The 15,353-nt window shown below is 45.1% G+C and overlaps 1 protein-coding gene across 1 annotated transcript; it reads right to left on the bottom strand.

Annotated features, from left to right (window-relative positions):
- Positions 1-5,387: 5,387 nt before the first annotated feature.
- Positions 5,388-9,119, bottom strand: LOC139580989 (dynein axonemal light chain 4-like). The gene is made up of 4 exons (XM_071410264.1): positions 8,988-9,119; positions 8,295-8,378; positions 8,095-8,178; positions 5,388-7,422 (listed from the first exon to the last, which is right to left on the bottom strand). Exons 2-4 carry the CDS (start codon positions 8,364-8,366, stop codon positions 7,258-7,260), a joined length of 321 nt encoding a protein of 106 aa, XP_071266365.1. The 5' UTR covers positions 8,367-8,378; positions 8,988-9,119; the 3' UTR covers positions 5,388-7,257.
- Between the last annotated feature and the right edge of the window lie 6,234 nt (positions 9,120-15,353).

The following is a 15,353-nucleotide window of genomic DNA, read 5'->3' as shown; positions in this document are numbered from 1 at the left end:
AGAGCTAGCGTAAATGTGTTGCTTTATTGTTTATTTATTGTTGTATTGTTATTGTATTCTCTCAGTGTCTCTCGATCTCTCTCTCTGACACACATGCAAATACGCGCGCACTCACTCACTCACTCACTCACTCACTCACTCACTCACTCACTCACTCACTCACTCACTCACTCACTCACTCACTCACACACACACACACACACACACACACACACACACACACACACACACACACACACACACACACACACACACACACACACACACACACACACACACACACACACACACACACACACATCAAAGCTTCAAAGCCCGTCCTGTTTCCCTCAGAGCAGTTAAAGCTTAATGTAGGTTGCTTGGAAACGATCCAGAATTCTCACCATAATTGGAGAGTCTGTTACTTCAAACCAACCAGAAGATGAATCTGTAAGGTGTAGATCTGGACTAAAAAGAAAGGCATGGTACAAGAACAACGTTGACCCGATCTACTAATGTGTTGTACCTCAGAGACTAGGCAGACTTACTTATACAGTGTTGAGACAGAGAGAGGAAGAGAGACAGGAGAGAGAGGGAGAGTGTTTCATGTTACAGATGGTGGGTGAAGTGATGGTGGGGCCAGCAGAGAGATGAGGGTAGAGCTCTTTGATGGCAGTCACTGTGGTTTGCGCTGGTGGTTCAGTCACTCACTGGCTACCAATGAATATTTCATTTCAATCCAGTGAAAGAGAGAGAGAGAGAGAGAGAGAGAGAGAGAGAGAGAGAGAGAGAGAGAGAGAGAGAGAGAGAGAGAGAGAGAGAGAGAGAGAGAGAGAGAGAGAGAGAGAGAGAGAGAGAGAGAGAGAGAGAGAGAGAGAGTGAGAGTGAGAGAGAGAGAGAGATGAGAGAGTGAGAGAAGAAAAAGAGTGGGAGGAGAGGGAGAGATTAAGAGAAAGTAAGGAGAAAAAAAAGATGGAAGGAGGGGAGAAATATGGAATAGATGGAGTGAGGGGAAATATCATACATGGGACATGAACAGCAAGAGGGGGCATGTGGAATACCAAGACATAGTGCAGGAAACGTGTTAATTTGTCATGATATGACGGATCCAGAGATTCCACACACATGCACACACAGTTAAATAATCCTTGTGTAATCCTGCATACCGGCATTCCGAAAGGACTGTCATCCTCATCCTTATCCCACCCTCATAATGCCTTATTTCTTTAACTCCCTGACTCTTTTTCTCCATCAATCCATCCCTCTCTCCCTCTCTCTGGTCCAAGGCAACAGCTTGTGGGATAGTGCTCATCCTCCCTGTCTCCCACTGGGACAATCTGTCACTGGCTATAGAGAAAGAGAGAGAGTGTTTGTGTGTGTGTCAGTGTGTCAGACTGTGTGTGTGTTGGTGGTGAGAAAGAGAGCATGGAGGAAGTAGAGGTAAAATAGGAGGGGGAGGCCCCAACATGAAAAAAAGACTACAGTTAATTATAGAATACTACAGTACATACAGTATAATTATATACAGTTGAAGTCGGAAGTTTACATACACCATAGCCAAAAACATTTAAACTCAGTTTTTCACAATTCCTGGCATTTAATCCTAGTAAAAATTCCATGTCTTAGGTCAGTTAGGATCACCACTTTATTTTAAGAATGTGAAATGTCAGAATAATAGTAGAGAGAATGATTTATTTCAGCTTATATTTCTTTCATCACATTCCCAGTGGGTCAGAAGTTAACATACAGTCAATTAGTATTTGGTATGGTAGCATTGCCTTTAAATTGTTTAACTTGGGTCAAACATTTCAGGTAGCCCTCCAAAAGCTTCCCACAATAAGTTGGGCGAATTTCGTCCCATTCCTCCTGACAGAGCTGGTGTAACTGGGTCAGGTTTGTAGACCTCCTTGCTCGCACACGCTTTTTCAGTTCTGCCCACAAATTTTTGAGAAGATTGAGGTCAGGGTTTTGTGATTGCCACTGCAATACCTTGACTTTTTGTCCTTAAGCCATTTTGCCACAACTTTGGAAGTATGCTTGGGGTCATTGTCCATTTGGAAGACCCATTTGCGACCAAGCTTTAACTTCCTGACTGATGTCTTGAGATGTTACATCAATATATCCACATAACTTTTCTCCCTCATGATGCCATCTATTTTGTGAAGTGCACCAGTCCCTCCTGCAGCAAGGCACCCCCACAACATGATGATGCCACCCCCGTGCTTCACGGTTGGGATGGTGTTCTTCGGCAGGCAAGCCTCCCCCTTTTTCCTCCAAACATAACGATGGCCATTATGGCCAAACAGTTCTATTTTTGTTTCATCAGACCAGAGGACATTTCTCCAAAAAGTACAATCTTTGTCCCCATGTGCAGTTGAAAACCGTAGTCTGGCTTTTTTATGGCGGTTTTGGAGCAGTGGCTTCTTCCTTGCTGAGCGGCCTTTCAGGTTATGTCGATATAGGACTCGTTTTACTGTGGATATAGATACTTTTGTACTTGTTTCCTCCAGCATCTTCACAAGGTCCTTTGCTGTTGTTCTGGGATTGATTTGCACTTTTCGCACCAAAGTACGTTAATCTCTAGGAGACAGAACGCGTCTCCTTCCTGAGCAGTATGACGGCTGCGTGGTCCCATGGTGTTTATACTTGCGTACTATTGTTTGTACAGATGAACGTGGTACCTTCAGCCGTTTGGAAATTGCTCCCACGGATGAACCAGACTTGTGGAGGTCTACAATTTTTTCTGAGGTCTTGGCTGATTTCTTTTGATTTTCCCATGATGTCAAGCAAAGAGGCACTAAGTTTGAAGGTAGGCCTCAAATGATGTCAATTAGCCTATCAGAAGTTTCTAAAGCTATGACATCATTTTCTGAAATTTTCCAAGCTGTTTAAAGGCAACTTAATGTATGTAAACTTCTGACCCACTGGAATTGTGATACAGTCAATTATAAGTGAAATAATCTGTCTGTAAACAGTTGTTGGAAAAATTACTTGTGTCATGCACACAGTAGATGTCCTAACCGACTTGACAAAACTATAGTTTGTTAACAAGAAATTTGTGGAGTGGTTTAAAAACGAGTTTTAATGACTCCAACCTAAGTGTATGTACACTTCCGACTTCAACTGTATACTGAACATAAATATAAACGCAACATGCAACAACTTCAAATATTTTACTGAGTTACAGTTCATATAAGGAGATATAAAGAAATAAATTCATTAGGCCCTAATCTATGGATTTCACATGACTGAGCAGTGGTGAAGCCATTGGTGGGCCTGGGAGGGCAATAGTCCCACCCACTTGGTAGCCAGGCCCACCCACTGGGGACCAGGCCCAGCCAATCAAAATGAGTTTTTCCACACAAAAAGGTTTTATTACAGACATAAATACTCCTCAGCACCCCCCACAACCCCCTTTAGACGATCCTGCAGGTGAAGAAGCCGGATGTGGAGGTCCTGGACAGGCGTGGTTACACGTGGTCTTCAGTTGTGAGGCCAGTTGGACGTACTGCCAAAATCTCTAAAACGATTTTGAAGGCAGCTTATGGTAGAGAAACTAACATTACTTTCTCTGGCAACAGCTCTGGTGGACATTCCTGCAGTCAGCATGCCAATTGTAAAACTTCAGGCCGAAAACTTCAGGCATTGTGTTGTGTGACAAAACTGCACATTTTAAAGTTGCCTTTATTGTCCCCAGCACAAGGTGCACCTGTGTAATTATCATGCTGTTTAATCATCTTCTTGATATGCCACACCTGTCAGGTGGATGGATTATCTTGGCAAAGGATAAATGTTTACTAATAGGGATGTAAACAAATTTGGGATGTAAACATATTTGTGCACAAAATTCAAAAGAAATACGCTTTTGTGCGTATGGAACATTTCTGGGATCTTTTATTTCAGCTCATGAAACACGGGACCAACACTTTATATTTTGCGTTTATATTTTTGTTCAGTGAAGTAAACTGTATACTTTAGAATACTATATTACAAACTGTAGTATCCCTCAATCATGTGTAGTACTTACTATAGATTTGTGTAGTATCCTAGAGAATACTATAGTAAATACAACAATATTATCTGCAAAAAAACACTGTAGTAAACACTACAGTAATGTCCACAAAAAGTGGATACTGTAACAGTAAATACTGTAATATTTATGCCATAGTATACTATAGTATTTTTTTCATGTGGGGGGATAGAGATGGAGAGAGGCAAGGGAGCAAATTAGAGAAAGCAGAGAGAAGACCTGAACAGAAAAGAGAGAAGGAAAAGAAATATTATTTTGCTCCAGCTGAATAGACGGAGAGAGAAATGAGACTAAGGCAGACAGAGCAACAAATAAAAGGAATACATGAGGGAAACGGATGACTCAGGGAGAGGGAGAGCGAGAGACTAGAGGGTTCTGGGAATTTGGGATGATTTAGAAGAGGAAAAGAGAGCTAAGATTTAAAACCACTCTTACTGCTTGCACTCAATAACAGTGAGGCGGAATATGGAGCAGTATATCATTCGTTCTCTAGTCTAGGAGATAGGACGCTCTTAGGTTCACTCACCCCCAGGAAGATAGGACGCTCTTAGGTTCACTCACCCCCAGGAAGATAGGACGCTCTTAGGTTCACTCACCCCCAGGGAGATAGGACGCTCTTATGTCCACTCACCCCCAGGGAGATAGGACGCTCTTAGGTTCACTCACCCCCAGGGAGATAGGACGCTCTTATGTCCACTCACCCCCAGGGAGATAGGACGCTCTTAGGTCCACTCACCCCCAGGGAGATAGGACGCTCTTAGGTCCACTCACCCCCAGGGAGATAGGACGCTCTTAGGTTCACTCACCCCCAGGGAGATAGGACGCTCTTAGGTCCACTCACCCCCAGGGAGATAGGACGCTCTTAGGTTCACTCACCCCCAGGAAGATAGGACGCTCTTAGGTTCACTCACACCCAGGGAGATAGGACGCTCTTAGGTTCACTCACCCCCAGGGAGATAGGACGCTCTTCGGTTCACTCACACTAAGGGAGTCATTTAGCGGATGCTTTTATCCAGAGGGACTTACAGGAGCAATTAGGGTTAAGTGCCTTGCTATATAGATGTATTTACTTCAGAGCTTGTCCTATAGATAAGAAGGACCACCAAGGGCCTAGCAGTAAATTGACTTCTCTAATATGAAACTACTACATCAAAGGGCAGATTGCTCTGTTGGTTGTTGCATTATGCATAGCATAACCAAACGTTTTGCAACGGAAAAACAAAACAAGTGTTTCTTACTGGACAAATTCAGGTAGGTCCCTCCCCATTTCGTCCCATTTGCTTCATAGTGAATAGACACTAGAGACATACTGTATATATAAATCCCCAGTCCATATACTGTCATTCACTTTCAACAAACAACACCCAAAATCGGAAGATTTGAAAAAACTCAATTTTTTTTTAATCACTTTCAGGAATAATTTCATGTGCAATGAATTTATGCAAACACACAGTGTTGTGAAGTGAAAACAACAATACAACGCATCAGTGTTATGGTACCTGGTGACATCCACAGTTGACAACATAAAGGTTTCTATGTGGCAATGAGACTGCATGCCTAGTTGATATTCATTGAAATGCAATGCCTAGGCCTAGAGAGTCAGAATAGCTCATGTAATATCATCAGTTGTGATACAAATTCAGAACAACGACACCTATCCATGACATTCTTATAACAGTGGTGTGACAGAAAATAACTATTTCAACAACAAGCTCTTTCATAAAAAGCCCATGAGGATCATATACAAAATCAGATTCTATCTTCACATTCAAATTCAAGTATTTACTGTACATTGAGAGGATATAAAAGTCCCTGTGCTATCTTATCAGTTATAGGAGGAGTAGAGACACAGACAAGGGTGGCTTATGGGACTCATGTCTGAAAGGTGAGGACTAAAGCTATACTACTAAAGACGGAGATAAAAAAATATATATCTAGAGAGGATTGGAGAACAGAGATTGTGTGAATTGAGAGCAACAAGAATCTAGAGAGAGGATTAGAGAAACAGAGATAGTGTGAATTGAGAGCAACAAGAATCTAGAGAGAGGATTAGAGAAACAGAGATAGTGTGAATTGAGAGCAACAAGAATCTAGAGAGAGGATTAGAGAAACAGAGATAGTGTGAATTGAGAGCAACAAGAATCTAGAGAGGATTAGGGAAACAGAGATAGTGTGAATTGAGAGCAACAAGAATCTAGAGAGAGGATTAGAGAAACAGAGATAGTGTGAATTGAGAGCAACAAGAATCTAGAGAGCGGATTAGAGAAACAGAGATAGTGTGAATTGAGAGCAACAAGAATCTAGAGAGAGGATTAGGGAAACAGAGATAGTGTGAATTGAGAGCAATAAGAATCTAGAGAGAGGATTAGAGAAACAGAGATAGTGTGAATTGAGAGCAACAAGAATCTAGAGAGAGGATTAGAGAAACAGAGATAGTGTGAATTGAGAGCAACAAGAATCTAGAGAGAGGATTAGGGAAACAGAGATAGTGTGAATTGAGAGCAATAAGAGAGACTGAGAGAGAGTGCGTGCTTGTGTAAGGATGTTTTTCAGCAGATGGCATGGCAGCCCACCGAGACGACAGTGTGCCAACGTACAGGCGGTGTGGAGGAAAGACATGGAGCTGGACACATTCTTTTCTTCAAAAGGTGAGCATGAGGAGATGATGAGAACACGCACGCCGCCTCGAGTTAAAGAAGTAGAGCAGAAAGCAATAGGGAAAGAGAGTGCAAGTGTTTCAGCCCCACTGAATTACGTCAGTAGGAGAGACACCCGACTCCTTCATGCAGTGAACTCACTGTTCTGTAGAAACTATCACATCTGTATGCAGATAAGACTTGGTCATTTTCATACTGTAGGTGCACACACAAGGCAAGAGTGTGACATGCTGATATTGAATACAATACATCAAGAGTGACTTAGCCTAATCAATCAATCACGTAAGGGACATCACACACGCTCGCAAACACATGTGTATACACACACACACACACACACACACACACACACACACACACACACACACACACACACACACACACACACACACACACACACACACACACACACACACACACACACACACACACACACACACGATCAGTAAATGACAAAGAAAAAGACTGCATAGCTCAGAGATGGGTGAATCATCCAGGATGTGTATATAAATATATAAACACACTCGTTAGGTAGAGACAGACTGGATGGGAGGGGTGTGTGTGTGTTTTGTGTGTGCGCCTGTGTGTGTGCTAAGCGCACTTCCACACACACACGGCCAGGCTGCCTCCAAAGAACATGTACAGCAGGTTCTTGACCTCGTGTGTCACCTCGAAGCCAAAGCCCTCCCCGATCACCACGTGCCACGAGCTGCCAAACTTTTTATCCATCGACTCCTTGATCATCTTCGCCGCATTCTGAAACAGAGAGAGCGAAAGAGAGGTTAGAGAACATACAGAAACCAAATCTGAAGCTGTAAACGTACATGTTCATGCAAATCTACTATTTGTCATCAATTCATGATGTTAGCGAAAATTCTGAGTTAAACGCACAGACGTTTAAAGCTATGGGATCCGGCATATAATAACTGGACCGTCTGGTCCGATTCCAAACCAAATACCTGGCTCCTATCCCTAAGCCCTTGTCAACACCCCCTTGTGAATTTGAGAGTAAAGGAAAGGAGTTAGCAATATGGCTGAAACTCCATCCAGCCCACTGGGGGTAGAACACTTATCCATAACAAGCACCTGAGGATAGGAACGAGGGATCCATTTGGAATCGGGCCTATGAGGGAGGAGAGGAAGTGATGGAGGGGGTAAAATACAGAGGGGAGGAGGAGAGAGACAGAAGGAGAGAGAGATGGAGAAAGAGAGAGACAACCAGTGTTCTAGTCCAGATGGACACACAGGGTTGCTGGCATGAGTGGTGAGGCAGGCTGACACAATGCCTGACTGGCTGAGTGGGTGGATTACATATAGGCCTGGTTTTAAAAAGTGACTGGGTCGGATGAGTGGGTGGATTAAAGCAATATTGAGTGTGCTGTAATAATCAAGCTGCACAGTGAACAGACAGACAGACATGGTCCTGACCTCATTGTTGGTGGCAAACTTCTCACAGGCTGTGACACACAGTTCCATTGTTTCCACTCTCATCTCCTCTGGCATGTCTGTGTGCTGTGAAGAAATCAGAACAATACATTACAACACTCACCATTTACTCCACGAAACCCAGTCACAACGCCTGTACTTGTGAACCACATATGTGTCACAGCAGCAAGACTCTGTCTCACCCTGATGAGTGGGAAGCTGTGGAGCCTCTTGTAATCAGCCTCCTCCTTCTTGCTCTCTGTTGTCTCTGCCATTCCCCTCTCCTTCTACAGAGAAAGCACACTCACATTTGAATGGAAGCCTTCGGGCCACAATGTTTGTCAAGTACTAGCTATGAGAAAAGGCTGAACTAAAGAGACCCTCCTAGTCCTGCTCACTTCGTCTTCGTTTACTTCTACCCATGACAACACAAGCAAGGAATGCAGTGACTGCAGGGTAGGTCACTATGGCCAGGAAAGTGACGTGCATGACATTGTCAAGCATATTTAGGCAATTATCAAAAATGGGCGAAAGGTATCCACAGGGTTGACTAGCTAACGTTAGCTAGCTAGCTAGTAACGTTAGTCTTTATACGTGTAACGTTAGCTATGACAGCAAACTTTAACAGGTAGCTAACTAACTAGACATCTTACTAAAGTATCTGCCTTACTAGAGTATCTGCCTAACTAGCTAACTGTAACGTTAGCTAGTTATCTTGTGTGGGGTGTTGTCTTGCCTTCTCACTAACGTTCTCTTAGTTGCAATGCAATGCTGCAAGTTAATGAAAGAGTTGCAACCATTGCACGCCGTTATGAGCCATTCTTCTTTGAAATGTACTTGATTATGGATAGCAAGTTAACTAAATAGCTAGCTAGATAACCTAGCTAGCTACTTACCTCTGGCTAGTTTATCAGGAGAAGCTTGGTCCATTTATTGTTGACATGGAAACATGTCGGCCATAGCAACCGCTTCTTTCGTCCCGCTCTCCTTCTCCTTGTGCGTTTCCGGCAGACTAGACTCTGTCTTGCGTATTGCTACCATTCTCAGGTCGGAGTGCGAATTACATATTCAAATATGTAATAGCCTCAAACCCGTAGCAGGCCGGTGGAATAGAGAAAATTTGAGGCCAAAATCGTTACAAGCGAAAATGTGTTTATAACTCAGCCAACTAACAGAAAAAAAAAGTGATCCTATCCTCAGCATACCGCCTGCAACAGGACATGCTTCACAGTCTCTACCTCCCCACAACTCACACTTCCCATCGGGGGGTTTACCCACTAACAATGACCCAACCTTAGCCTTGTCAACAGAACCCCATCCCTCCTTTCACTCCCCAGGTATTCCTACAACCCTCCTCGCAGAATTCTGGATAGAGAAAAAATGCCTTCCCCGCTGCTCTCTCTCCCACTCACGTTGCCACTCCTGGGTCAACCCCTCCACTGTGATGCTCCCACATTCCACCCCCCCCCCCTAACAGGACCACCACATCTCCCTCCTCCTTTTTCAGAGCTGCCTTCACTAACTTATTTGCAGCAAGGCTCAGTGTAACATGGCAGTGTTGCCATTGTTTATAAAAGTTTTTCTTTGTAATGTCGAAATAGACATGTCTTCAACACCCATATCACACACTCACAAACTGTAAATATATGTGCTTATGTTGTACTAGCAATTGGCGAGAGAGAGCCTCAAATATCACATTCAATTGTACATATTCACTGTATACATGATTCGCAGCAAAATTGGTTCCTGTTTCAATCACATCTTTGGTCATGTTCTCGTGGGTCGAACAAAAACACCCTAATGATTGGTTGACAATAGAGCCTCCCACAATGCATGCGATGGCTGCAGGATGAAGTTTCATCTGCAGGATGAAGAGCAACTGAAGAAATTTGCAGTCGACTGCAGTCATAACTTCATGTCCTTTGGTCACATGCTTTTTGTATAGTTCATGCAGTTGTTGCGTAAGTGTCACAATTTCTATCCCCATAATGCAAGGCTTGACAAAAGTGATCTGCTCGAACGCACTCACTCTTTTCACAACACTTCGATACAGCTACGAGTAAGAGTGATTTTTGTAGCAGGTTAGGAGAACCTTTTAGTTGAACCCTAACTCTTTTCCTAACCTTAACCTAATTATCCTAATCTGTTAAATAAATTCTCCTGACCTGGTTATAATAGTTGTCGACTGCATGAACTTTACAAAAATCACTTGATCAACAGCAACTTCATCCTGCAGCCATCACCTGCATTGTGGGAGGCTCTATTGCCAAAAAGAAAAATCATTAGGGTGTTTTTGTTTGACCCACACGAACGTGACCGAAGATGTGACTGAAACGGAAACCAACTTTGCCACAATTCATGTATACAGTGGATTATGTCAAATTAATGTGATATTTGAGTCTCTCTCTGTCACCAATTGATTGTACAGTGTACACACATACAGTTGAAGTCGGAAGTTTACATACACCTTAGCCAAATACATTTAAACTCCGTTTTTCACAATTCCTGACAATTAATCCTAGTAGAAATTCCCTGTTTTAGGTCAGTTAGGATCACCACTTTATTTTAAGAATGTGAAATGTCAGAATAATAGTAGAGAGAATGATTTATTTCAGCTTTTATTTCTTTCTTCACATTCCCAGTGGGTCAGAAGTTTACATACAATCAGTTAGTATTTGGTAGCATTGCCTTTAAATTGTTTAACTTGGGTCAAATGTTTCGGGTAGCCTTCCACAAGCTTCCCACAATAAGTTGGGTGAATTTTGGCCCATTCCTCCTGACAGAGCTGGTGTAACTGAGTCAGGTTTGTAGACCTTGCTCGCACACGCTTTTTCAGTTCTGCCCACAAATTGTCTATGGGATTGAGGTCAGGGCTTTGTGATGGCCACTCCAATACCTTGACTTTGTTGTCCTTAAGCCATTTTGCCACAACTTTGGAAGTATGCTTGGGGTCATTGTCCATTTGGAAGACCCATTTGCGACCAAGCTTTAACTTCCTGACTGATGTCTTGAGATGTTGCTTCAATATATCCACATAATTTTCCTCCCTCATGTTGCCATCTATTTTGTGAAGTGCACCAGTCCCTCCTGCAGCAAAGCACACCCACAACATGATGCTGCAACCTCCGTGCTTCACGGTTGGGAAGCTGTTCTTCGGCTTGCAAGCCTCCCCCTTTTTCCTCCAAACATAACGATGGCCAAATAGTTATATTTTTGTTTCATCAGACCAGAGGACATTTCTCCAAAAAGTACGATCTTTGTCCCCATGTGCAGTTGAAAACCGTAGTCTGGCTTTTTTATGGTGATTTTGGAGCAGTGGCTTCATCCTTGCTGAGCGGCCTTTCAGGTTTTGTCGATATAGGACTCGTTTTACTGTGGATATAGATACTTTTGTACTGTTGTTCTGGGATTGATTTGCACTTTTTGCACCAAAGTACGTTCATCTCTAGGAGACAGAACGCGTCTCCTTCCTGAGCGGTATGAAGGCTGCGTGTCCCATGGTGTTTATACTTGCGTACTATTGTTTGTACAGATGAATGTGGTACCTTCAGGCATTTGGAAATTGCTCCCAAGGATGAACCAGACTTGTGGAGGTCTACAATTTTTTCTGAGGTCTTGGCTGATTTCATTTGATTTTCCTAAGATGTCAAGCAAAGAGGCACTGAGTTTGAAGGTAGCCCTTGAAATACATCCACAGGTACACCTTCAATTGACTCAAATGATGTCAATCAGCCTATCAGAAGCTTCTAAAACCATGACATCATTTTCTGAAATTTTCCAAGCTGTTTAAAGGCACAGTCAACTTAGTGTATGTAAACAACTGTTGAAAAATTACTTGTGTCACGCACAAAGTAGATGTCCTAACCGACTTGCCAAAGTTTGTTAACAAGAAATTTGGGGAGTGGTTGAAAAACGAGTTTTAATGACTCCAACCTAAGTGTACGTAAACTTCCGACTTCAACTGTATCTATTTTCAGTTTGTGATATGGGGGTTGGAGAAATGTTTATTATAATAAACAATGGCAACATTGACTTGTTGCACTGAGCTTTGCTGTTGGAAAACCACATCAGTATCCGACTGTCGGCTGTCACAGATTAAGCTTAACTTTCTGAACATTCGAGACGTGTAGTCCACTTGTCATTCCAATCTCCTTTGCATTAGCGTAGCCTCTTCTGTAGCCTGTCAACTATGTGTCTGTCTATCCCTGTTCTCTCCTCTCTGCACAGACCATACAAACGCTTCACACCGCGTGGCCGCTGCTACTCTAACCTGGTGGTCCCAGCGCGCACGACCCACGTGGAGTTCCAGGTCTCAGGCAGCCTCTGGAACTGCCGATCTGCGGCCAACAAGGCAGAGTTCATCTCAGCCTATGCTTCCCTCCAGTCCCTCGACTTCTTGGCACTGACGGAAACATGGATCACCACAGATAACACTGCTACTCCTACTGCTCTCTCCTCGTCTGCCCACGTGTTCTCGCACACCCCGAGAGCTTCTGGTCAGCGGGGTGGTGGCACTGGGATCCTCATCTCTCCCAAGTGGACATTCTCTCTTTCTCCCCTGACCCATCTGTCTATCGCCTCCTTTGAATTCCATGCTGTCACAGTTACCAGCCCTTTCAAGCTTAACATCCTTATCATTTATCGCCCTCCAGGTTCCCTTGGAGAGTTCATCAATGAGCTTGACGCCCTGATAAGTTCCTTTCCTGAGGATGGCTCACCTCTCACAGTTCTGGGTGACTTTAACCTCCCCACGTCTACCTTTGACTCATTCCTCTCTGCCTCCTTCTTTCCACTCCTCTCCTCTTTTGACCTCACCCTCTCACCTTCCCCCCCTACTCACAAGTCAGGCAATACGCTTGACCTCATCTTTACTAGATGCTGTTCTTCCACTAATCTCATTGCAACTCCCCTCCAAGTCTCCGACCACTACCTTGTATCCTTTTCCCTCTCGCTCTCATCCAACACTTCCCACACTGCCCCTACTCGGATGGTATCGCGCCGTCCCAACCTTCGCTCTCTCTCCCCCGCTACTCTCTCCTCTTCCATCCTATCATCTCTTCCCTCTGCTCAAACCTTCTCCAACCTATCTCCTGATTCTGCCTCCTCAACCCTCCTCTCCTCCCTTTCTGCATCCTTTGACTCTCTATGTCCCCTATCCTCCAGGCCGGCTCGGTCCTCCCCTCCTGCTCCGTGGCTCGACGACTCATTGCGAGCTCACAGAACAGGGCTCCGGGCAGCCGAGCGGAAATGAAGGGAAAACTCGCCTCCCTGCGGACCTGGCATCCTTTCACTCCCTCCTCTCTACATTCTCCTCTTCTGTCTCTGCTGCTAAAGCCAATTTCTACCACTCTAAATTCCAAGCATCTGCCTCTAACCCTAGGAAGCTCTTTGCCACCTTCTCCTCCCTCCTGAATCCTCCTCCCCCTCCTCCCCCCTCCTCCCTCTCTGCTGATGACTTCGTCAACCATTTTGAAAAGAAGGTCGACGACATCCGATCCTCGTTTGCTAAGTCAAACGACACCGCTGGTTCTGCTCACACTGCCCTACCCTGTGCTTTGACCTCTTTCTCCCCTCTCTCTCCAGATGAAATCTCGCGTCTTGTGACGGCCGGCCGCCCAACAACCTGCCCGCTTGACCCTATCCCCTCCTCTCTTCTCCAGACCATTTCCGGAGACCTTCTCCCTTACCTCACCTCGCTCATCAACTCATCCTTGACCGCTGGCTACGTCCCTTCCGTCTTCAAGAGAGCGAGAGTTGCACCCCTTCTGAAAAAACCTACACTCGATCCCTCCGATGTCAACAACTACAGACCAGTATCCCTTCTTTCTTTTCTCTCCAAAACTCTTGAACGTGCCGTCCTTGGCCAGCTCTCCTGCTATCTCTCTCAGAATGACCTTCTTGATCCAAATCAGTCAGGTTTCAAGACTAGTCATTCAACTGAGACTGCTCTTCTCTGTGTCACGGAGGCGCTCCGCACTGCTAAAGCTAACTCTCTCTCCTCTGCTCTCATCCTTCTAGACCTATCGGCTGCCTTTGATACTGTGAACCATCAGATCCTCCTCTCCACCCTCTCCGAGCTGGGCATCTCCGGCGCGGCCCACGCTTGGATTGCGTCCTACCTGACAGGTCGCTCCTACCAGGTGGCGTGGTGAGAATCTGTCTCCGCACCACGTGCTCTCACCACTGGTGTCCCCCAGGGCTCTGTTCTAGGCCCTCTCCTATTCTCGCTATACACCAAGTCACTTGGCTCTGTCATATCCTCACATGGTCTCTCCTATCATTGCTATGCAGACGACACACAATTAATCTTCTCCTTTCCCCCCTCTGATAACCAGGTGGTGAATCGCATCTCTGCATGTCTGGCAGACATATCAGTGTGGATGACGGATCACCACCTCAAGCTGAACCTCGGCAAGACGGAGCTGCTCTTCCTCCCGGGGAAGGACTGCCCGTTCCATGATCTCGCCATCACGGTTGACAACTCCATTGTGTCCTCCTCCCAGAGTGCTAAGAACCTTGGCGTGATCCTGGACAACACCCTGTCGTTCTCAACTAACATCAAGGCGGTGACCCGTTCCTGTAGGTTCATGCTCTACAACATTCGCAGAGTACGACCCTGCCTCACGCAGGAAGCGGCGCAGGTCCTAATCCAGGCACTTGTCATCTCCCGTCTGGATTACTGCAACTCGCTGTTGGCTGGGCTCCCTGCCTGTGCCATTAAACCCCTACAACTCATCCAGAACGCCGCAGCCCGTCTGGTGTTCAACTTTCCCAAGTTCTCTCACGTCACCCCGCTCCTCCGCTCTCTCCACTGGCTTCCAGTTGAAGCTCGCATCCGCTACAAGACCATGGTGCTTGCCTACGGAGCTGTGAGGGGAACGGAACCTCCGTACCTTCAGGCTCTGATCAGGCCCTACACCCAAACAAGGGCACTGCGTTCATCCACCTCTGGCCTGCTCGCCTCCCTACCTCTGAGGAAGTACAGTTCCCGCTCAGCCCAGTCAAAACTGTTCGCTGCTCTGGCACCCCAATGGTGGAACAAACTCCCTCACGACGCCAGGTCAGCGGAGTCAATCACCACCTTCCGGAGACACCTGAAACCCCACCTCTTTAAGGAATACCTAGGATAGGATAAAGTAATCCTTCTAACCCCCCCCCCCCCTTAAAAGAGTTAGATGCACTATTGTAAAGTGGTTGTTCCACTGGATATCATAAGGTGAATGCACCAATTTGTAAGTCGCTCTGGATAAGAGCGTCTGCTA

Source organism: Salvelinus alpinus, chromosome 1 (assembly GCF_045679555.1).
Source record: "Salvelinus alpinus chromosome 1, SLU_Salpinus.1, whole genome shotgun sequence".
In the NCBI taxonomy this organism is placed as follows: domain Eukaryota; kingdom Metazoa; phylum Chordata; class Actinopteri; order Salmoniformes; family Salmonidae; genus Salvelinus; species Salvelinus alpinus.
Note: the sequence above shows the minus strand (reverse complement) of the source record. Positions and strands in the feature narration are given on the sequence as shown.